The 22,575-nt window shown below is 51.8% G+C and overlaps 9 protein-coding genes across 9 annotated transcripts; 5 read left to right on the top strand and 4 right to left on the bottom strand.

The window, feature by feature from the left end:
- Positions 1-1,304: 1,304 nt before the first annotated feature.
- Positions 1,305-2,418, top strand: MRS44_014444 (uncharacterized protein; the record flags this gene model as incomplete). The annotated part of the gene is made up of 6 exons (XM_065618414.1): positions 1,305-1,471; positions 1,510-1,576; positions 1,771-2,092; positions 2,184-2,197; positions 2,273-2,317; positions 2,368-2,418. 6 exons carry the CDS (start codon positions 1,305-1,307, stop codon positions 2,416-2,418), a joined length of 666 nt encoding a protein of 221 aa, XP_065474486.1.
- A 315-nt stretch (positions 2,419-2,733) lies between these two features.
- Positions 2,734-3,381, bottom strand: MRS44_014443 (uncharacterized protein; the record flags this gene model as incomplete). The annotated part of the gene is made up of 1 exon (XM_065618413.1): positions 2,734-3,381. The coding sequence occupies one exon, from the start codon at positions 3,379-3,381 to the stop codon at positions 2,734-2,736; it is 648 nt and encodes a 215-aa protein (XP_065474485.1).
- A 74-nt stretch (positions 3,382-3,455) lies between these two features.
- MRS44_014442 (uncharacterized protein) lies at positions 3,456-4,386 on the bottom strand (the record flags this gene model as incomplete). Its single annotated transcript, XM_046284769.2, has 2 exons — positions 3,456-4,128; positions 4,187-4,386. The coding sequence occupies 2 exons, from the start codon at positions 4,384-4,386 to the stop codon at positions 3,456-3,458; spliced, it is 873 nt and encodes a 290-aa protein (XP_046127431.2).
- A 625-nt stretch (positions 4,387-5,011) lies between these two features.
- Positions 5,012-6,112, top strand: MRS44_014441 (uncharacterized protein; the record flags this gene model as incomplete). Its single annotated transcript, XM_046280230.2, has 2 exons — positions 5,012-5,943; positions 5,995-6,112. The coding sequence occupies 2 exons, from the start codon at positions 5,012-5,014 to the stop codon at positions 6,110-6,112; spliced, it is 1,050 nt and encodes a 349-aa protein (XP_046127432.2).
- Positions 6,113-7,307: 1,195 nt separating this feature from the next.
- Positions 7,308-9,213, top strand: MRS44_014440 (uncharacterized protein; the record flags this gene model as incomplete). The annotated part of the gene is made up of 3 exons (XM_065618412.1): positions 7,308-7,635; positions 7,682-7,907; positions 7,953-9,213. 3 exons carry the CDS (start codon positions 7,308-7,310, stop codon positions 9,211-9,213), a joined length of 1,815 nt encoding a protein of 604 aa, XP_065474484.1.
- A 2,932-nt stretch (positions 9,214-12,145) lies between these two features.
- On the top strand, positions 12,146-13,432 carry MRS44_014439 (uncharacterized protein; the record flags this gene model as incomplete). Its single annotated transcript, XM_046272280.2, has 7 exons — positions 12,146-12,280; positions 12,330-12,489; positions 12,541-12,724; positions 12,775-12,835; positions 12,884-12,950; positions 12,996-13,057; positions 13,106-13,432. The coding sequence occupies 7 exons, from the start codon at positions 12,146-12,148 to the stop codon at positions 13,430-13,432; spliced, it is 996 nt and encodes a 331-aa protein (XP_046127434.2).
- Positions 13,433-14,261: 829 nt separating this feature from the next.
- Positions 14,262-15,927, top strand: MRS44_014438 (uncharacterized protein; the record flags this gene model as incomplete). The annotated part of the gene is made up of 4 exons (XM_065618411.1): positions 14,262-14,494; positions 14,543-14,926; positions 14,981-15,732; positions 15,776-15,927. The coding sequence occupies 4 exons, from the start codon at positions 14,262-14,264 to the stop codon at positions 15,925-15,927; spliced, it is 1,521 nt and encodes a 506-aa protein (XP_065474483.1).
- A 414-nt stretch (positions 15,928-16,341) lies between these two features.
- On the bottom strand, positions 16,342-16,629 carry MRS44_014437 (uncharacterized protein; the record flags this gene model as incomplete). Its single annotated transcript, XM_065618410.1, has 1 exon — positions 16,342-16,629. One exon carries the CDS (start codon positions 16,627-16,629, stop codon positions 16,342-16,344), a length of 288 nt encoding a protein of 95 aa, XP_065474482.1.
- A 1,616-nt stretch (positions 16,630-18,245) lies between these two features.
- Positions 18,246-18,650, bottom strand: MRS44_014436 (uncharacterized protein; the record flags this gene model as incomplete). Its single annotated transcript, XM_065618409.1, has 1 exon — positions 18,246-18,650. The coding sequence occupies one exon, from the start codon at positions 18,648-18,650 to the stop codon at positions 18,246-18,248; it is 405 nt and encodes a 134-aa protein (XP_065474481.1).
- Between the last annotated feature and the right edge of the window lie 3,925 nt (positions 18,651-22,575).

Raw genomic sequence — 22,575 nt, 5'->3', positions numbered from 1 at the left:
TCTTATCAGCCCGTGTAACTTGATTGGTTTCAGGCCTGGGGCTACCAAGGAGCAAATAGTGGCCAGGCTTTGATGGTTAGGGATTCTAAGCCTGGAGAGTCCCTTTTGAGGGGGATAAACGTGCTGTATGAGCCTTTGTGTTCCTTGTGGTGACTGTGATATCTTTGACCGTTCTCCTCTTCCAAACTACCCTCGTCGGCATCGCCTTGATGGAGCCATGGTTTTATCCATGTCAAATGAGATGACACCTTGGTTGGCCGAAAATCCTCCTTTCGTCAATCACCCATCTCAAGTCAATACTACCCGCAATAGTGAAAGGTTCTCCCCATATCATAGGTAGCACACAATTCCTTGCACCAGAGAAGCATCACCTGGCAGCTTCAAACTTGAAGCCGGCTCGTAAGCTCTGTATTTCTTTGACAATCCGGATTGCTTCACGTGGTCCTTCATCAAAGTTGCTCCTGGCCCTGCTTACCCTGTACACAAATGTTGAATCTTGTCACATTCCGCACTTCCACATATATCACTCAATACAGGCAGGCTTTGATATAGAAACTCGCCTTGCTCTAGGACAGCACCGGGGCGCAGACAACTGCATCTTTCTTCCAGAGGTTCAAGTTGAATCAAGGGTCTTCACGTGATGGGTGCAACGGTCCGAGGTCTGGACCCTTCGGCTGATGAGGCAAGTCAGGCCGAGGGCGCGCTAGCCAAAAATAGTGGCCTACCCCATGCCTTCCTATCGCGGTCTAGCTTCACGTGGCATTTTCTTATCGAATGTCTCAAGTCTTCCTCTCCAGCGGGGACTAAAGTCAGCCTTCGACAGGGCTTGCATGACAATATGAGTGAAGTATTTAGTTAATTTCGCATTCCATTGAGATTCGCCTTGATATGCATATGCCTGAAAATGAAGCAGTTGCACTGTTGCCCGCTTGACATGGACAAACCGCAGATGTAGCCTCACCCCGTAGCGGAGCGTGATCCGCACCACCCCAAAACTGCACCCGCCCGCCTCAAGGCTGTGCCAAAAAAGGGTCCCCGTGTTTGGTGCCCCCACCCAAAAAAGCTTGGACTGACGCACTGTCCACGTGATCGCAAAGTGGTTCGGCCTCTCAACCGCATTTACGTACATATCGCCTTACGGCGAGACCGGAGTCGGCTCTACAATATCTATCCTCTAGATCCCTCCTTGTCCCTCTTGTCCCTACGACTGCAACCACTTCAGCTCGAGTCGCCGACCTCGAGACTCTCCGTCCCTCCCTCTATTGCCCCGCCTCCGAAGCGACAGCCGCCAATTTCGAGCCATCATGACACAAGCCCCGCCACCCCGCTCCTTGCGCGACAAGTGCATCGAGATCAAGGACAAGGTCGACGCGTTCCTGGCCGAGGACCCGGATACGCAGATTCTTCGAGATGTACAGGCGCAACTTCGCGTGTCGATAGAGGTTGTGGAGGAGGCGTTGGAGAGATACCGGTGCGTTCAAGTCTGAAACGTCTTAACACAGTCCCCAGGTCGCTGACCCATTTCGCGCCGACAGACCTGAACAGATCTCCTTATCATACAATGGAGGAAAAGATTGTACGTTTGCCTTGAGAGATCATTCTGGGAGCTCTAGGGGATCGGGCGCTTTCGGGATTGCTGTCATGAGCCCACTCCCGCCCCCATGAGCCCCTGCTTACCCCATTCACTCTAACCAATGCTGACCCATGATGTTGACAGGTCTTGTGCTTCTTATCGTGATTCTCGCATGTATGGGAAAGCGCTATTCCCAGACAACAGCCACCAATGGAACCTCCAACTCTGCGACCCCGGAGAAGCTCCAAGCCGTGTATATCGTTGCCGCGCATCCCTTCCCCGAGATTGACGAGTTTGTGGAGTCGTCTAGCGCCGAGTATAACCTCGAAGTGGCTCGTTATGTGTTGTCGATGAAGAAGGGACTGGAGATATATCTCGAGGAGCGACCGAGCATAAAGGCAATCTTTGTGGGGACGCGGAGGACTGATCCCCATGGAGAGAACTTGACACATTTTGATCCGACGGATTCTGGGTGGCCAGCTTTTATGCGAGTGCATCCGGTGATTGATTGGCATTATGGTATGTGGATATCGAAGCTGTTGCTGGGCCTCCCCTGGCTCTTGGAAATGATTACCCCTCTAAGCGATAATTGCTAACTGGAGTTTGATAGCGCAAATTTGGGCAGTAAGTTGGAATTTGACTCTGTTCGCCTGGGAGTCATTTTCAGGCATGGCGTTGAAAGAAGGCTAACATGTGCAGTTTATCCGACATTTGGGAATCTCATATTGTCCCCTCTACGACCAGGTTAGTCCATCTTTCAACGAGGGATTCGCTCTCCAACTAACATGCATCAGGGCTACACCAGTCTTGGCGGAAAAAGGATACCCACCCGAACCCTCACTTAAAGAAAGAAGGTCAGAACGGAGAGGGGTTCCGACCGGCATACGAGTTAACTGCAGATGACGAGGAGCGCTTGGGTCGTGAATCGTGATTGGGAAAAGAGGAGGAAGCTGTACTTGTAAGGACTTTACTGGCTTGCATGGAGAAGCGTTGAATAGAGTATAGACTCACGGCGTTAACTATCTTATGACTGAGGCAGCTTGTCTCTGTCACTTTGTGCTGATTACTAGGGTCATTGGCGCCTCTCATCCAACCCCGCTATCATAATTTACCCTTCTCAGAGATGTTGTCGCCTATGAGACCTTCCCACCACCAAACCCCTATACCTCATGTACGGGGACATCATCAACGTATTCCTCTAACCTCTTGTACGAGTCTTGTCGAATCTGGGCGGCCTCTTCCTTATGCCCCTCCCGCCGAAGTAAATCCTCCAACCGCCACAGTTCGTGTATCGTCTGAGGTCCTATCCGACTCTGCCCATACTCGCGCATAGCAACAATACTGCGCATCCTGTCCGTCGCAATCGTTGGATCAAACCCCATCTCGAGGTCGATATCGACAAGTACCTTCATGACGTATGCGATAATCCGGGCGTGGAACCGTGGTAGTTGGGGAGGGTATTGTTGAGGCATAGACGGCTCCGGTTCTGCTTCGATGTCGCTCAATGGAGTGAGGGTATTCTTTTTCTCGAGGACTCGGCATTTTAACATTCCAGAGAGGAGTCGGATCTTCATTTTCGTTTCTGGAAAGGCCATTGTGCTTCGGTGTTGTATAGCTGATACGCTGGTGTGCTTGAGCATCTCATACTCCTTGGGCGGTTCTCTCCCATACCCGTCGCTGGCCAAGAGGTCAGGGTGAATGCGAGCTATCATGTCCTCTGCAAAGGCATAATCCAACGGGACCTTGTTTTCCAGGAGGGCGAACCATCTGTCGGCATCCTCCAACTTATTCTGGGGGAGACGGACCATCTCCGAGTCCCATACCAGGCGGTAGTAGAGGATTAAGAGGCGAGTGTCAAAATTGTTGAAGATCGTGTTTGCGTTTAGTGACCAAGCTTGATGTAGCACCGCTGCTTGAGGGGGAGTGAGTCTTTGTGCCAGCCTTGGAGGAGCATGCGTAGACCGTGCAACATCTGCATGAGGGGGTGTCCTGGCTCGAAGCGATCCCTTGCTAGGTTGTTGAGGTGAAGTAGCAGTATTCCGAAAAGTTGTGTCTGCCCGTAGAGTGCCATGTAGTATAGGATCTCCAAGATGTTCCAGATGAACAGGGGTCCTTCAACTTGCAGCATGGCCTCAATCTGGAGGAACGCCTTGCGCGTTAGACGTCCCGCCAGTTCACCCTTGCCCCTCTTCAGCAGTTCAACAATGATCCTAAAGGCAAAGCTCAGACTTTCCGGATCGTATCGCCTCGCCGACACCATGTCGGTAGGAGAAGCTGGGGGGCTGGGCGGGGGTGGGTAGCCATGACCTTCTGGCGAGTCAAAGAATGATGAGCCCCAGTTCTGTATGCTTGCCAAGAACTCCAGGTTTGCGAGATCTGAAGCGCCTAGCTTGAGACATGCGGGTAGAGTGACTTGCACTGTACCCTTGGGTACAGCCTTGATGACTTGGCTATGAGTGACGACTGGGTCGCGACTCTGCGACTTCTTGGCGCTAGCACGTGGCTTATTCTTTGAGAAGCCCCATTTCGTGAACCTCTTCTTGTACATTTGAAGCCTAGATGCAAGTTAGGTCATATTCACGCCAGGGTCGACTCTAGGCTGGGAAGTCGCACGTTGCCTTGAAGTTGTACTCCGTCTCCATCGTTTCCATCACATGGCGTAGTTTCCTGCGCTCATGCACATATAACCGCTCGATATGCACATAAACAGCATCCCACTCCTTGTCGCTGTGATGTATCGGCAGGTCAATCTTCCCGACCGCGGGTTTCTCTACCCCTGGGCGCGGAGCCAACGAGGCGAGCTGTGAAGACATGGTGAGAGGTGCAAAGGGAACTTTTCCCACGACGGTGAATGGACGAGGAGGGGAGTTTATGAAGCCCGACTCTGCGGCATTGAAGGAGCCGACTGATGTTCAAGGGACGTCAGCACGGCGTGGAGTATGTACAGTACAAATCCTTGGCTGGTAATATTTACCATCTGGAACGATTTGACAATACGCGATTGGCCTGAGCTAGCAGGGGTCCTCAGAAGGATGAACACTATGCTATCTTAGCCAATGATTGAGCTTGAAAAAGTTCGGAATGATCGACAGAGGCGCTAAGCGACCATGTACTCTACTTGATCGGGATCGTGTAGAGTGGCGTTTTGGACAGATGCTGGTTATCAAGCAGCCTGAATTACAAGTTCCGAGTGAAAAAGTTCCTAGAAGCGGGTTCGGATGGTCTGAAAGGTATTTCCGTCGCATTGAAAGCGATGACTTGAATAGATAACGCCGTGTCCGTGGCAATTGGATATATATATCATACAGCAGTTGCCAGGCTGTTACTGGTGATCAAGCCAGAGTCTCAACACCTTCCACCAGCTCATCTTATATCAATCGTATTCTTTCATCTTTATATCTTTTACTTCCTATATAGCCCCATTAACACTCACAAATCATGTCGGCCAACTTGAAAGACAGGGCAGCCTGGGAGGCCGGCTTCCCCGGTCTGTTCTGGAAGCAAGTCTTCCACCGCGTCCCAAAAATCCCCTCTCATATCGACCTCCAAGGCGAAACCGCCATAGTCACCGGCTCAAGCCAAGGCCTGGGTCTCGAGTGTGCGCGGCAGCTCCTGCAACTCGGCCTAAACGAGCTGATTCTCGCTGTGCGGTCACAGTCGAGAGGCGACGAGGCCGCGAAGCAGTTGCAGGCCAAGTTCCCAGACGCGACTATCAGGGTTTGGATTCTTGATATGGAGTCTTATGATTCTGTGAAGCAGTTTGCTTCTAGGTGCGAGACCTTGAAGAGACTTGATGTTGTTATCCTGAATGCTGGGTGCGGCAAGGCATCACACCAGCGCTGTGGTGGGGACAAGGGTCGTGAGGTGACGCTTCAGGTCAACTTCCTGGCGACGATGCTTCTAACTATCCTTCTGGTTCCCATATTGAGAGAGAAGAACAGCGTCACCTCTGGAGGGAAAAAGTTTGCCTCCACGCCTGGCCGCCTGACCATTGTAGGTTCAGACATGGCTCTGTGGGTGAAGATGGAGGAACCATCTGGAAGTCTCCTGGATGTGCTAGACGCCGAAGAGGGCTTTGACGGATTTGATCAATACGGCAAGACGAAACTCTTGCTACCCATGTTCATATCGAAGCTCGCAGAGATCGTTTCCGCAGACGACGTCATCATCAACGTCGTCAATCCCAGCTCAACCAGAGGTACAGCACTCATGCGCGAGTCCAAGGGCCAGTACGCAGCACAGGCTTTTGTATTTATCACCGGGATTATATTCGGAAGGAATATTGTCGACGGGACGAGGCAGTATCTGCATTCTGCACTGGTGCTGGGCAAGGAGAGCCATGGGTCTTTTGGCGACTGGGTGATTCGACCGTGAGTTGAGAGTCTTCAGATCTGCGATGACTGCTAACATAAAGATGATAGGTATCCGCCGATCATGTATACCGAGCCCGGTCAGAGGATGACGGAGAAGCTGTGGAAGGAGACGCTCGAGGAGCTGGAGATTGGCGACATTGAGAGGGCAGTCGCAGGAAAGAAATGAGGCGTAAACTTTCGATTAAGGTGCATGATCTGATACTTGAACGGAATTCGATCGACGGGACGTGTGGAGTGAACACGAGTTCAAGGTTGAGCAGGTCGTTATTAGGACATTCTCTCAGTACACCACGACGGGAGGTTGGGCATTCGCAAGGTGCAGAACAAGGTTTCTTATTATATCCACTATCTATCATCTAATATCTCTCTTTCATTTCAACAGTTGGTCCTCATTAAAAGCAAGCCTTGCAGTTTTCGGCATTGGTCCCTCCGGCCTTCCATATCAGTCAATCAAACCGAGAGCCCCATCAACACCTTTCATCTCTTCTCGGATATCATCTAGAAAATACCGAACCTACTAAGACCGCTCTAGCGCCTCGCATCTGAAACGCGGAAGGGGAGACGATCGACGCTTGCTGGACTCCCGATTCGCGATGCGACCCAAGAGTTGCGTTTCACGGTTGCAGAGAGGCTCGTATATGAGCTTCTCATTGTGACCTGCTATATACGACAGAAGTTGAATAAGCGCGGCAATAGAGACTTGAATTGTTAACCGCCCGACGCAATCAGAGCATGTTCCCCATCTGGGGTGATAAGAGAACCCCTCAAATTCGCATTCAACTCCTCATCATTCGTCAAGCAGTCCGTTAATTCTCACAAGTTAGTCGACAATCAGGGGTTGACGGTAGCGAACTGCAGGGGCAAACGAACTGACGTTGCCGACAACCCGGTTCTCCAAAGAACCAAGGAATTTGGCCCGACTAACAGAAAAGCTGGGACGATCGTCAAAAGCTTCTCTTGTATTTTTCTTCTCATATCGCCTCATCTCCCTCGTCTGTCTTTCTTTAAGAGGAATAGCCCCCGAGGCGACACCCCTGTCGCGACCTGAGACAGGGCGGAGATGCCAGGACTGTGCGCCCATCGGAGGAATCTTGGACGGTTGACGGATTCGAGTTTTGCCGTCTGGGAGAATAGGGATCTGGTGCCGTACTTGCGTATACCGTGGGACGATCAACAAAGACTATCTCTCGATTGATCGGGTATCCCCTTGCTGTAGTGGATGTATTTGAAGGACAAGAGCCCGGACTTTCAAGATGGGATGAACTTGCCATTGACCTGTACGTGTGTGTCGTTCTTTGTTTTTGCCATTCTTTCTTTATTTTTTCTTGTTTAATTCACTCGCTCATTAAACAAATACAACCATGTACAAGACCGCCCTCCTTGGTCTCCTGGCCTCGAGCCCTGTCTCGGCCCAGCTCAACAGCCTGGCGCAGGCCGCCGGACTCCAGTACTTTGGCACCACCGTCGACAACGGATACCTCAGCGACGAGGCTTACAAGGCCCTCGCCGACGACACGGAAGAGTTTGGTCAGCTCGTCCCCGAGAACGGTCAGAAGTGGGACTCGACGGAGCCGACCAACGGCAAGTTTTCTTACCAAAAGGCCGACGTCGTTCCGGACCTTGCCAAGAAGAACGGACAGATTCTGCGTTGCCATGCTCTGACTTGGCACAGCCAGCTTCCCAGCTGGGGTAAGGATATTGTATCTTGGAAGATGAGTGGTGCTGACTGTTGTAGTGTCGGGTGGCAGCTTCTCGAAGGAGGAACTTACAACCATCATTGAAGCTCACATCTCCAACGTTGTTGGTCACTACAAGGGCGACTGCTATGCTTGGGACGTGGTTAATGAGGCCATTAGTGACGATGGTAACTGGCGGGATAGCGTCTTCTACCAGACTCTCGGCACTGACTACCTTGCCATCTCGTTCAACGCCGCCCGCAAGGCGGATCCCGATGCCAAGTTGTAAGTTATTCCCCCGTTGGTCCTGTTCAACGTCTAACTCTTCAGGTACTACAACGACTACAACCTCGAGGGCAACGGTGCCAAGACAGAGCGCGCCCTTGAGCTCGTTAAGATCATCCAAGACGCCGGTGCCCCCATCGACGGTGTCGGCTTCCAGGGTCACCTTATCGTCGGCCAGACCCCCTCGCGCGCTAACCTCGCCACTGTCCTGAAGCGCTTCACTGCTCTCAACGTCGAGGTCGCCTACACTGAGCTCGACATCCGCCACGCCTCTATCCCCGCCTCCGAGTCCGCTCTCAAGACCCAGGGTGACGACTTTGCCAACGTGGTCGGATCCTGCCTTGACGTCGAGGGCTGCGTGGGTGTGACCATCTGGGGAGTCTCTGACAAGTACAGCTGGGTGCCCAACACCTTCAGCGGTGCCGGTGAGGCTCTCATCTACAACGACCAGTACGAGAAGAAGCCCGCCTGGACTAGCATTTCCAGCCTGCTCGCCGCCGCTGCGACTGGCTCCAGCGGCAAGGCCTCCAGCGTCGAGGCTAGCAGCGTTGTTGCCACTGCTGAGGCTACCAGTGTCGAGGTTAGCAGCGTGGTTGCCACTGCTGATGCCACCAGCGTCGCTCCCGTTGTCGAGACAACTGCCCCAGCCACGACTCTCGAGACTCGAACCAAGCCCGTTGTCTCTATCTCTGAGGCCGCCCCTGCTCCTGAGCCCACCAGCCTCATTGTGACCCCCTTCCTGAACAACACTGCCACTCAAACCACTCTCGAAATCCGAACCTCTGCTGCTGCCCCCATCGCCTCTGAAATCGGTGACGACGAAGACTACGAGGGTGACGAAGACTGTGAGGAAGAGGGCGAGGGAGAGGACGAGGACGAAGACTCCCAAGATGACGAGGATTGCGAGGATGAGGAGGAGCAGCCTGAGCCCTTCCCCACCTACGCCGTCCCCGGCAACAGCACCACACCCATCAACGGCACCGTGCCCTACAACAGCCAAGCCCCAGTCTCCGAGGCCGCTGCCGCCTCCGTGACTGAGTCCCCCGCCGAGCCCACCGTCCGCGTCCCCATTATCCGCCACAGCAGCTCCGCCTACAACTACCCCTGGAACACCCAGCCCGCGGCCTCCGGCCCCGCGGTCCCAGCCCCGACCGGCACGGCTCCCTCAGCCCCCATCGGCACCGGCACCACCGAGCTAGTCAAGCACTACTACCAGTGCGGCGGCCGCAACTGGGACGGACCTACCCAGTGCGAGGCTCCTTATGTCTGCGAGGAGCACAACGAGTGGTACCACCAGTGCGTGTAATGTTAGGATCGGATTTGGGGTGATGGAACAAACTTACATTATGACTTGTAAATATTTGGCACGTTTATAGTTCTAGACTTTCTTCCCGGCTTGATGCGGGAACATGTAGATACGCGTAATTGAGGACAGGTCCTGAGTGTTGTATGCCGCGTGGTTGATTTGTGACCTTGGGCTCAAGCATCATTCATTTCTTCCTTTCGTCATTGATCCTCATCCAGAACAGCAAAAGATGCAGATATCAATACGACGACACTGAAACCTAACTATCAAAGTAATATTCATGGCTCTTGCTGTCCTAGTAACGGTAGGCAGCCATGTGCTGCCTATTGTCGCCGTGTATCTTGCTCTGTTATGGATATCCGCAATTGTGAGTGCTGGGTCCTGAAGAGCTTGAGCTGTCTCAAGAAAATTACTATTTGGGGTGACCGTTGAGATTAGTCAGCACCCGCCCCCACGTGCTGCCTCCAAAAAAAGACGCGATACCAAAAAAAGAACACCAAAAAGACAGGACAGCCACCACCACAATCAGTTTGAACAAGATACCGCCAGCTCTGATGAAGGAAATGCAAAAAACAAATCGACACAGGCCTGATTCGAACAGACGCTCCCGAAGGAAGTAGATTTCGAGTCTACCGCGTTAACCACTCCGCCACTGTGCCTTGAGTTGTTGTTGAAATGGCTGCTCAAAATTTGCATGATGTGGGCGATTCTAGAGACCCCCACGCCTAAGCTTGGTGTAGCGGGTCCAGTGCGACCCTATGATTCGTCGAGCTGCCGAAGTAACTGACAAGGAGCCCTAGGGCTCCTTGTCCTTCGTTGTTCTACCCTGGCTGTGTAATAAATCTCCTCCCCGGGTCCAAGTATAATCTTCCCAGTTCCACCCATTTCTCCTCTTCACTTATCCAAGTTTATGCTTCCATAAGTAGCTTGTCTCGTCATCGAACTGGTTCGAGATGGCCTGGGACTCTCTCCTCTAGCAGGCGGGTTGTTACGGTTGCCCCGTCTTAGGGCGCAATCAGCGCCCTGCAGGGTAGCTACCGTGATATACCGCGTTAGGCAGTTATGACCTCGATGGATCGAGGTCATAGGCGATCTTTTGGTCAAGTGGCCAACTGGCCTTGCTACCCTGCAGCCACTGCCTAGCTGCATGCGTAACACGGGTTCTCCAGCAGGGATGAACACTCTCAAACACATATGAGCACGTTCCGACAACGGTCCTAGTTGCAACAGCTTCGGCTTCAACTTCTATGGCTACTAATAAGTCTGGATCTACTTCTACTGTGCCCGAGTGGCTTCCCAGTTCGCAGGTGAGGTTCACCACATATCAGTGTGGCCATGTTGCTAGATTACTCTTCCAACATTTAGATAGAGTATATGGTAACATTGTCTAAGAAAGGCAACCTCTTTAGATGAATATCTCCTCAAATTTTGATTATCATACTCAAGGCCAGTGATGAGGCCGCAGCCGGGAGGCCGGGACGGCCCCAGTGGATGGTCGGCGTGGGACCGGCTCCGGGTATCCAGAGTTCAAGATGAACCGGAGTGGGGATGTGATGGTTGTGTGAGCGGGTGTGAATGGCATTGTTTGCGGCGTTGGGTTGGGCTTCTCGTACACCTACAACTACCAGCGCGGCACTTCCTCTGATTGGGTTACCACCTCAACAAACCAAGGCACAGTGGCGGAGTGGTGGTTTGAGCACCTCTCTATGACGGCCTATAGCTTCACAAGAAAGTATCCGAGGATTATGGCTGGGTTGTGTCCGACCATAACATACGGAAAGCTCGGTTGACTTTACAACTTGAAGAACGAGTTCACTTAAGCAGGGTCGTGCGCACTCTCTAGCTTCATTCGCCCCACCGAGATCTGACGATATGTCCGGCACTTCCACAGCTTGAAAACGCCTTGGACTTCATGTTGCATGTGTTCATGAATGATAGGGACTGCTCTATCCCCGTGGACCCATTGACCAAGTACGGCGTCGCTGGTATGATCAATTGGTCGTTGTGAACCTGACGCTAGCGCTATGGACGCGCTCTCAGTGCGGTTCTTACCACAGATTTTCGCGCACTATTCGCCTAAAATTACAGTCTCCTTGATAGGAGTAATAGATAACAGCTTTTTGCGTACCTTGTATTGAGGTCGGGGCAGGGCTGGTCTTACATGTACTATGGGCCATCTCGATTCGTCCTTAGACAAGAACAAGGGATAGCTCTTGTTCAACATCAACATAATATTACTATTGAATTATATGTTATTATCATAAAACTACTCTAAAAGCAAGATATTCTTATCATAAAACATCTACATTCTAACCAATTCTTTAGACAAAGTCCTCAGAAGCACTTCCCTACTGAGTGGACTCTGACGCGGGATTTTATCCGCATTCTTCGTCTCACTCTATAGAAGACTCGATGGATTCGCATCGCCAAGAAGCCAATTGACTCGGGCTTATCATGGAATTAAACTCGTTCATGGCAATTCCAGCTCTTTGGTCGACCTGCAGTAGCACCTACCCTTTTGGACATCGATTTCAGCATCTCCCGAGTCCCACGTGCCTCGATGTAAGATCACCAACTGGGCCCATCCAAAAGTGATCGGCATAACCCCCTGGCACGTGCTCCTCTTTTGCCTCGCCGTTGGAGCCCTACGCTTTATTGCCCCGGCCGGGGTGACGATCCGTCGCTCTCGGCGGGCACCCACTACGCCGGGTCCCGGGCTACCGGTCCCCACTTCTCCCGTTCTCGTCACCGAGGGCTCGGTTGGGTTCTTGTGCTACGGAGGCGTCATTGGTGTTGCTCCTCACGCGAGCTATGCACCCGATGCGATCTTCCCGACAAGCTTAAAAACACCCCGAGCGCCGGTGAAACTCTGAAGTTTGTTCAGATCAGCCGCAGAGTTTCTTCACAGCTGTCCACCTTCTCTCAAGTCATCATGGTTGCTACCTCTGTGCTCCTCCGTCTGGCCTTGCTACCCGCTGTGGCTCTTGGTTCTACCATTGAGCCCCGGGCCAAGTCTTTTGACTACGACTCTCTTACTCTGCGAGAGGTCGGAGCGCGCAACACCCTCGTCAGTACTTGTCTCTGTGAGATCGGGATATGATGTTGACTATCAACAGGAATGGCGCGTGTGGTTGGAAAAGGATGGCCAGCCCATCTCCTTCTGGCACGATGTTCCCCTGTACCCCGAGAAGGACAGCAACCGCATCGTGAGCTACGTCGTCGAGATCCCTCGATGGACTGACGGCAAGATCGAGACCAAGCGTAGCGAGCCTCTCAGTCAGTCTCCTCGTCTAGCTCACGAAAGACCCAAGCACTGACTCCGGCTAGACCCCATCTTCCACGATGACAAGAAGGACAAGCCTCGCTTTGTTGAGAGTGTCTGGCCTCACAAGTCTTACCCTTTCCATTATGGATCCATCCCCCAGACTTGGGAGAGCCCCAACTACGACCATGACTTTACTGGCTACCCCGGGGACAATGACCCTATCGACCTGTTCGATATCACTGAAGCGTATGTTCGTATTGAACGCCCCCGAGGTCTATGGCTAATGCATATCGCAGCCCTGCCCATGTCGGCCAAGTCAAGTCGGTCAAGGTTCTGGGTGGTCTCGCTCTGAATGATGTGAGTCTTCTGATAATTGATAGAAGCAACAATCTGATCTTCTCCTAGGGCGGCGAGACTGACTGGAAGGTCATTGCTATTGACACCAAGGACCCCCTTGCGGCCCTAGTTGACAGTAAGCCATGATGCCACACAAGCGGGATTCAGCTAACCCCTGTAGCTGTCGAGGATCTCGAAAAGTACCGACCTGGTTTGGCTCAGACCTTTTACAACTGGTTCACTGTAAGTTCCAGCCGTAAACACCATAGACTTTTGCTGACAAGTCCCCAGTACTACAAGGTCGCTCGCGGCGATGATGTACTCGAGATCGTGGGCGGCGACTACCAAAACGCCAAGTTCATGGCCAAGACCATCAAGAACAGTCATGGCGACTGGCAGGATCTCGTTCGCGGCAAGGTTGACTCCAACGAGATCAACTACAACCAGACCAGCACCAAGAAGTACAAGAAGAGCTTCATCCGCAGCAAGGATGCCACCAAGAAGTTCAACCTCCCCGCCAAGTCCAATGTCCTGCCTGCCGCTGAGAGGCCTGCCAAGTACGATCAGTGGTTTTACCTGGATGGCGACTACAAGTTGATTCAGCTGCCTGGTAACTGACTAGGTCAGCTTCAGCGGTCTTATCGCCAACGACCATTCTAGACGCGTGTGTAGAGGCATAGAGATTAATATTAATGGACCCCCACCGTTGGTGCATTCACGCTGAATGTCTGTCTTGGTAGTGTGAAGTCTACCCCTCATCATCGAAGAGTCTGAGGTCATCCTCCTCAGTGTTTGATCAAACCTCGGCAAAAGTCCATGACCAATTCAAACATCGGGTCGAGTTTGCCGTGTAAGACTTTCGCTATTTAATAATCTCAAAGGCGAGCTTGGCAATGTCCCTGGTGGTGTCTCAACAAGACGATGATCCAATGATGGGTGCGATTTCTAAGCGACAGAACAAGCCGAGGGACCGTTGATGCTTTGTATTACATGGCAAGCCAGGAAACCGTTTTCCTTTCATTGCAGTAGGTTACTAATCTGTTGCCAAGGGGAGGTCAACTTAAGGGCGCGACAGATGATGGATGCTAGGCCAAGGACGACACCCAACAAAAACGCAACCAAAACTCGGAGAAGTGACATAATTTCCTCCTAGGTTGAGCTCTGGCATAGTCATCATTTATTCCCTAGGCCAATGCCCGCGCTAGTGATGGGCTTGGCCGTGGGCAATACCGCATCAAAGGGATCAGTAATCATATTAACCGCCATAAACCCCGTCGGAATTATTTCCATTTATGCGCCGGATGACCACAATGTCGTAATTCCAGAGCATTTCCATTATTGAGCACTTGTTTGATCAGCGGGCGAGATCTTAGATCTTTTATATCCAGATGGAGGTGCTGTTCTGGAGATGAGAAACAAGCGCTTTGTGTGATATATCGCATAGACAATGGCGACAACTCTGATTGAAGATGCCGCGACGGTGAATGGGGATGTCGCGTTGGCCCCTTCAATTCGGAACGACTCTACGACTGAAAATGATGTCGAGGTTGCGCAGTCAAAGGAGAGTCCTGATGTTGTGGACGAGTTGGACTGGGACAACAGCCCGCACAACCCCTTCAACTGGCCAGCTAGGAAGAAGGCATTGCAAGTCGTGATGCTATCCTCCGCGGCATTTCTAGCGTAAGTGCGAATACCTTCTTCGAGACCATTCCTAACCTTGACATTCAGATCAGTTGGTACCTCCATCATGAGCGCCGCCCGCGGCCAACTTATGGCCGAATTCAACGTTAGCAGCACAGTCGCCCTTCTCCCTCTGACAATGTATGTCCTCGCCCTCGGCTTTGGCCCCGTCATCGGCGGTCCTCTGTCAGAGACCATCGGTCGGTACCCCATCTACGCTGCGAGCGTGCCCCTTGGGGCCTTCTTCACCATCGGCGCGGGCTTCGTGCACAACATGGGCGGGCTGTGTTTCCTTCGCTTCATGGCTGGGCTATGCTGGGGACCTGTGCTAGCAGTTGCGCCGGGGACGTTGTCGGAGACGTTTACGCCCAAGAATAGGGGGCCTGTGTCTGCCGTGTTTATCCTGATGCCATTTCTGGGACCTGGATGTGGGTGAGTATTCGACTTTCCATCACTCCTCTGTTAACGTTTCTAACTCCTTTCAAGACCAGTCATCGGCTCATTCGTTGTCAACCGCAAAGGCTGGCGCTGGACGCAATGGACCCTAATCTTCTTTGCCATCTTCGCCATGATCGTCGCAGCCTTCTCCGAAGAAACCTTTCATCCAGCAATCAAGCGCAAACTGGCCAAGAAGATGGGCCTCAAAGTCGAACCTTCGCCGCCTCTATCCGCTCGCCTCAAGGCCTTTGCCGTCGTGGCTGTTGTGCGACCGATTCGAATGCTTTTCTTCGAGCCCATCACTGGGTTCATCTGTTTGTACGTTTCGGCCGAGTTTGGAACGCTCTTTAGCTTCTTCGCGGCTGTGCCGTATACGTTCGGGAGGGTGTATCAGTTTTCGATCGAGGAATCGGGCTTGGTATTTCTCTCCATCGTCATCGGATGCCTCCTCGGTCTCGTTACGGTCATCCTCTGCGACGTCTTCCTCTACCGCACAAAAGCCCACAAGTATCCTCCCCATCAGATCCCACCTGAGCATCGTCTATATCCTGCGATGATTGGAAGTATCGGGTTGCCGATTGGCCTGTTCTGGTTTGCCTGGACAGCGCGACCGGGAGTATCGTGGGCCAGTCCAGCAGCATCCATGATCGCATTTGCCTGGGGAAATCTATGCGTGTTCGTCAGCACTATGCAGTATATCACCGACACATATCACGGAAGCGTGGTAGCGAGTGCAGCGAGTGCAAACGGTCTCGCGCGGTATGGCTTCGCTGGAGTGTTCCCTCTATTTACGATTCAGAGTAAGTGCAACCCACCCTGAGGTACAGGCGATAGCTGACTCAGTCTTTGAAGTGTACCGGAAGCTGGGAATCGACTGGGCGAGCAGTCTTTTGGGATTTATCGCACTGGCATTGCTCCCTGTTCCTTGGGTGCTGTTCAAATTCGGCTCTCGCATCAGAGCCAAGAGCAAGTACGAGACGGTTCAATTCAGTTAGGCATCGACACGGAAACATACGACGACCGTTTGTCTGATTCTGATTGATTTTTCTCATTCCTTTCATTATTACCTCTTATAGAAGAAAAGGTCACAACATCCATGTAATTCCAAGACTAAACCGCAAGCGACGACAAGAAGACTCCATGCGAGACAATCAAGAGATCAAGGCTTTCGACAGCGAAAGCAAACGACAACAATAAACTTTTCCATCATCCAAATAATCAGCGTGTTGACAATGTATCCTTCCAAAACGTAAAAATTGATGACCGAAGCCTAAGCTTCAGAGATTGAGTTTGTTGGGGGTGGACTTGAATGCGTCCTTCCCTGCGAGCCACCGCCTAGGTTGCTGGACAAGTTAGCTTCTCATCAACGTTATTTTCTTTGAGCTGCTTACGCTTGCGGCACGATGTGCCTAGCCACGATTCATCATTTGCGCGTACACGGCAGACGTCACCCACTCCTCAAGGCGCTTGATAGCCACGCCCTGGCCACACGCAGGCTTCCACTCTCCATCGTGCCGTTGGCTCCAGGAGACTCGAAGCGCCCTCTTGAGGGCGTCCCGGAATGCAGCTGTCCGAGAAAGATGCTGAAAGTCGGTAATGTCAAGCTTGGACAGCTTGAGCATCAAGTCGAGTTGAAATCTGCCGTTGAGCAGGCTGATAGCCTGCTCGGCAGTGAGGGTTTCGGAGTAGGAAGACATGGTGGCGTGCTGGCGTGTCGAGATGAGTTTGACGGGGTTTTATTTAGGTACGGGGGCGAGTAGTGGTCGTGGTCGAGTCAGAAGCCGAGAGTGCGTGATGTAAAAGGGAAGAATTCGTGTGAGATTCTGAGGGAGGAAGGCGGTTTACTTATAGGATGGGGGAGAAGCAAAGCCTGCTCTTGAAGTTTATTCTGCAAATTTTATGCTCTGGTCTTGCATGATGAGCCTCAAGCTTATCGTGAACCTTGGTGTTGATGTGTTGGGTTGTTGTCGGGGCGATGTGTGTCGGTCCATGGACTTGACCGGGTGTGGGCAGGATACTGATGTCCAGATGACTCTTGATGGTCAAAGATGGAACAACGCGTTAATCGAGCGTGCTCATAAGGGTTTAAAAGTAGTCGTCTCTACCTCCAATGTGGCTCAAAGAGCCGGCGTGTCATGTTCTTGACATGTTTGGTACTTGACCACACAGAAAGGGAGTGGCAGATGAAAAAGTCGAGGACTTTCTTTGTCTTTTTAAACAAAGCCTCACACAACTTAACAGTAGTTTATTCTTGGAAGAACGGGCAGAGGCCAGTGTGGGCTCAGATATCCCAAGAAAGGGGCGTATCATCGAATCGACATCAGGTTGCGCAGGCGACGCCCGCCCTTGGCAAGCTCGCTTTCCATCTGGGAGGCCATGGTTGTGATTCCATGCTCGATGTGTGGGTCATTCTGCAAAAGGACAACAGATTCTCTCTTTGATGGCATCGCTCTGGTCGTGAGAGCATGTGTATATAAAGGGAAGGAAAGGGAAGGTAAACCGGAGATCTCCAAGATGCTCGGGATGGAAAGAAGTCTCCTGCGCTCTGTCGGTGAATGAAGAAGCCCGACAATATCGTTGACTACAGCGGTCAATTAGCCGACATGAACAGCTCCAACCTAGGTTACAAAGCAAATAGGTACTTACCTGCTCTCTCGTCGCAACGTTGCTATGATCTTCTTTTCAGCCTCGCGAAATATCTCCATGCTCTTTATCCATGGAGCATGCACCATTGGATGGCGCAGACACAGTGACCTTTCCGATGCTTGCGCTATATATAAACAACGTGGCGATGGTAGAAGAAAGGTGTGACTTTCCCGAGCCGTCAGGCACGACAACGACTCCAAGGATAGGCTTGGAGAAGTATTTGCGGAAGGTATGTGGATTATACTCATCAAGCTTCATTTCGAATAGGTGGATGAAGAACGAAGCCTTCTTCCGCGAGAGGTGTGTCCTGGTGAGAGGACGAGGATGTCGACGATGTTCGAAGAGATACAACAACCCGAAAGTCGCTTACGGTGTATGAAGAGCTTCAACGAACAAAGATGTCAAGGGAATTCTTGATGTGTAGTGCCGTTGGCCGAGTCATCATGACCGTTGAACTGGGCTATAGACACGTTCATCCCGTGAGCCGATTTGCTCTGAAAGAGTCTCAACTCGACGACTGGAAGCTCTGGATCCATCCACTTCAAGACGATCCCAATAATGACTCCTGGGCAGCATGCAGAAAGAAGCGCAGCCTTCGCTTGCGTTTGGTATATAATGTCGCCGCACTCCGTTGATGGATCCTAGACCGTGACGATGGGCGCCCGTCCTAGGACGGCGACTGTTCCTCTCCTTCTAGTTGAGGGCTGAGCCATTTCACCATGTTGCCGGAAGCAATGCGATTCTGTACGAAGGGTGATTGATACCAGGAAATCTGGAGAAATGTTGCGTCTGGTTGGAGCAAACAACCATTCGTTTGAGGAAGAGCCTGACCCGATCTCAGAGCTGCTTCACCGGGAAAAAGTTCCCGTCGATTCCTGCCGATGTTTAGATTCGAGGCCATTGGCGAGAACGTGGGCGCATCCTCCAGTTCATCGAAGAGTGCGGCTAGGCCTTCGTCTTCAACCAGGACATCATCGGCGATGATAAGCCCGGGGATCGTCTCGAGACCTTCGAACAGTTCTTGGAGCTCCTCGTCCCCGACCGCTTCGCCTTCCGGGAGCTGGAAGTTCATCTTGAACGCTCATGAAGGCAAGGTGAAATTAGGGTGGATGGTGACAGTGTGTGAAAAGGAGAGGCGGCTGACGTATGTCGCACGTCGATGCGCAGAAACGTCGAACTGCTCGGGTTCTTCAGTTGTTTCTCTCGCCGCTTTATCCTGTTCTTCATGCTTGCACGCCATCTTTCGTTGTCGGGGTAGGCGGGCAGTTACTTGCACAATTGGTCGTTCCACAAGTACATCTCTCCTGGCACTTCCTCGTAGGGGTAGGCTGGGCTGCTTCTCTCCCCTGCCACTCCCTCCGTACGGGTAGGCTGGGTTGCTTCTCTCTCGGGACTTTCGCTATGAGAATATTCCCGTTATCTTTGGTAGCAGCGATAACGCGGCGAATAAGTTGTTGTAGGTGAGGCTAGGTCGGTTGGGGGGAACTGTCCCCGGCCCCTGAGACTCTCGATCTACCATACATATAGCCCCTCGAGAATGAACATGGCCGATAGGTTCTCCGTTAGTGAGAAGCTTGACGCAGTGAATGCAGGGGAGGCATACTTATTCTTCATCGAAAACGGTCCTCCATGACCAGGACGATCCTTTTTGTCCCGCCGGCGGGGATTGCTTTGAGTTAGGGTAGCTTGTTGAGGATCTTCCTAATAAATGAGAATGCCGGGTAGCCGAAAGATGAAATATCGAACAGAAGCGTGAAGATATGCGTTCCTGCAATGACGCCATGACTCGCCATCTTCCTGATGCTGCCGCTGACTCGAACAAGGGTGGCATCAGGCTCGCAACAGTGGTCGTCTTTACTCGATTGCGAACCCATAGAGGATACCCTTGGTAAGGCATAAAGAAGGCCCAAGGCGAAGAAGATAGAGTCGTTCTGGCTTTCAAGGTTCGAAACTGTTCATGTCTCGAGGGTGACGCGTGATTGAGGTGGTTGGTTGCAAGGGCGGGCTCGTTGGACTAACGATTCCTAGCTCATGATTGACACAGGAGGTTGAAAGAGTCGTTTTCGACTTGACTTCTCCCCTGAGCGCCTTGATCATAGTAGTCGAGATATCTTGGATTGCTCAGTTGGCATCTTCCTCCACGATTATCAGGTCGATTACCCACAGAACCCGATGTCGCGCACGTGATCAGACCAGGTCACGTGTCACCCCTGAGATGCTCCTTGCAAAAACACCACTTCCAGATGTGATCCGTACAGCTTCCATCGCCAAGGCATCGCATGTTCTCTGCGCTAGTGGCCTTTTGTGAAGAACGCATCACTTGGAACCCTTTTGCCAATCCTCATCGCCACAGTCCAAGTCATTTCGCTCCAAATCAGCTGCCCGGTCGTCTGTACAAGTATTCTGCGTAGCACTCCTGTGAGCTCACCCATAAGATCATTAGGCTGGTGGTCCATTGTCGCAACCACGCCATCGCCCATTTCTGCCGTGGGCACAATCTTGGGAGTAGCCTTGACCACCTTTCGTACAATGCAATCGCAGAGACGTTCCGTGCAAAGTTGACACTGTGCACTGGAAGCCTGGATTGAGGTTAGATTCTTTGTTACACCCCAGCCAGGACTACTTCTAGGTGTCCATATGCTACTTCCGATATCTAAAAGTCGGGACAGTCGGCGGCTTATCCCTCCACTTCTGGCTCTTGAGGGACTTAGATATATGTATGGTGGGCTTCCGCTGTGGAAGCGCACCATCTGTGCCCTTTCTTCCGTCTCGGTTGACAGACATATCGACTCTGTGATTAAGCTAGCCGCGGCCACTCTTCGCGATGATGGAAGGTGGGATAGCTGGGCGAGAGATACCAAAGAGGCACGCGGTCAGGCATAAAACCACATGCCAAGTTGAACAACAACCATCTCCAGGATTTGCGGAGGTGTCAATGGTTCGGGCCTTGAACTTATTCTTGGACTAGAACAGCCATGTCTTCTCCTAGGCAGAAGTGATAATCTTCTCTCTCCTGGGGCCAAAAGTCGGGTTCAAGGCCCTCTGTGTGGCTTGCGAGTGAGTATATTTGATGTTACTCCGGCATGAACATCGTGGGCGCTCTCATTATATATTCGAGCGTATATGCGATGATGGTGAGGATCCAGAGCCAGCCCTCAACCAACTAATCGCAGTGTTATGGTCGCCTTGGTTCATTGTGTACCCGTTCCGGTGCACGATAGCGTAATGGCATCTGAGGCCTGGAATGTCTTTGTCGTCATTCTGGGTGGCAGCGATAGCTTTTTTCTTCTTCTATAGTTATTATTTCTGCTGGTGGTGTTATTGCTGCCGCGTTTGGCGCCTCCGTCGTCTTTCTTTGCGACTTTCTAGGCTGTCGCCGTCGTCCTCTTCATCGTCTCGTTATTGCCTTCACTTGGGCTTCAGATGCCCGGCCGTTCAGGCCCCCCAAGGGCCCAAAGGAAGTCTGCGCGCTTCGAAGATGGATTATTCAAAGCGAGGGCTTCGTATGTATAGAAGTAACGAAGAAGACTGGTAAAGCGCACGCCTGAAGCAGATGTCAAAAGTTTCTCTGAGGCATCGTATATGGTCCTTAGTTGGCCACATCCTCCGAGGCTAAATGAAGAAAAGCTCAGGGTCCATTTGAGGAATACTGGTAGTAGTTGCTTAAGATGTTCTGACTGTAGAAGTCACCAAGTCGAAGGCAGGTCCAAAGAGAACCTCCATCTTGGACTGCAGTCTGACCAAATCGCATACCAGTATTGGCTCTTCGCAGGGCTTTTCGATGTCATGTGAGAGCCGACTAAGAAAGACAAGTCCACGGCCGGGTTCCAACCCAGCATCCCTTCGACAGACCATGGTTGCCTCGTGGCTGAGAGCTCACAATCCTTTAAAAGCTCAACAACCAGTGTGCTCTAGTGACCAATGCTTAGGTTTTCGAGAGAGACGAGCACACCCCAGCCAAGTTGAACCAGTTTTGGTATATGATTTCAGCCTGATCAGGGGTATTTCTAATAGTAGAATAGAGGCGCTGGTATATATATCTGGTGTTGTCGGGTGTGGACAACATGCCACGAGGAGGTTCTGGATTAAATGATGCCCAAACATAGAAGGGCAAGAAACAAGAGAGGCAATAATATATAGTATAGTGAAAGTGAAAGAGCTTTCGATTCGTTTGGTCAATAAGGTACAGGTATTGTGGTGACCGAACTCCGCTTCCCACGGCCTCAACTAGGCTCCCGGTCGTATAGTGTTTGCAATGCGTCCCTAAGGACAATCCGATCGGTGGAGCTGAAGCCCCAGGGGCCTCATTCGCATTCCATGCCTCTGTCTGGTTTGCGTGTATATATCATGGTGAAATGTCAGATCTCTGGTGAGATCCCATCCATAGGTGGACTCGAAGGGTTGACGGAATTTCTTGAATCGGCCAGTATATACCCTCGCTCTGCTGCATCAATGCCTTCAACTAACCTCGGCATAGTTATATAGCCTCGAGAACCCTGAAAACTTGGGCATCTGAAGTCCAGAAAACAACGACAAACAACGAGGGGGACTGCTTGAGTTCTTCTCGGCGGCTCTTAGGCGCTCGATTTCGTTGACAGCAATGGCTCTCGGGCCTTGCGTCTCCATCCCATGGGTAATAGAACAACTCTTCAGCATGTTCGACCGGCATTCAGGCGCTGGTATATATATCTAGTCGCATGAGCTGAAAAGCAAAATCCGTTTTGACATTTGTTACGCTCAATATCGGGTCTTGGTAGAAAGGAGACCGGAAAGGGTGTATTATAGGGAGGCGTTCCAGGTTGAAAGAAAAGCGAAGAACCGAGAGAGATAACAATATTCCCAACAGTGCGATGAGAAGAGTTTTCATTTCCCCTGTTTCTCAGTACGGTGGAGGATTTGGGCATGAATGGCGTTTTGGAACCCCATTTCGTTGGTAAGATACCATCCGTATTTCATCTCCAGGGGTTGGCGGAACTTTTTGAGGCCGACAAGTGCCA

The sequence above is a fragment of the Fusarium solani genome (genome assembly GCF_023522795.1).
Source record: "Fusarium solani strain SB1 chromosome Unknown bctg00000010, whole genome shotgun sequence".
NCBI classification, from domain to species: Eukaryota; Fungi; Ascomycota; class Sordariomycetes; order Hypocreales; family Nectriaceae; genus Fusarium; species Fusarium solani.
Note: the sequence above shows the minus strand (reverse complement) of the source record. Positions and strands in the feature narration are given on the sequence as shown.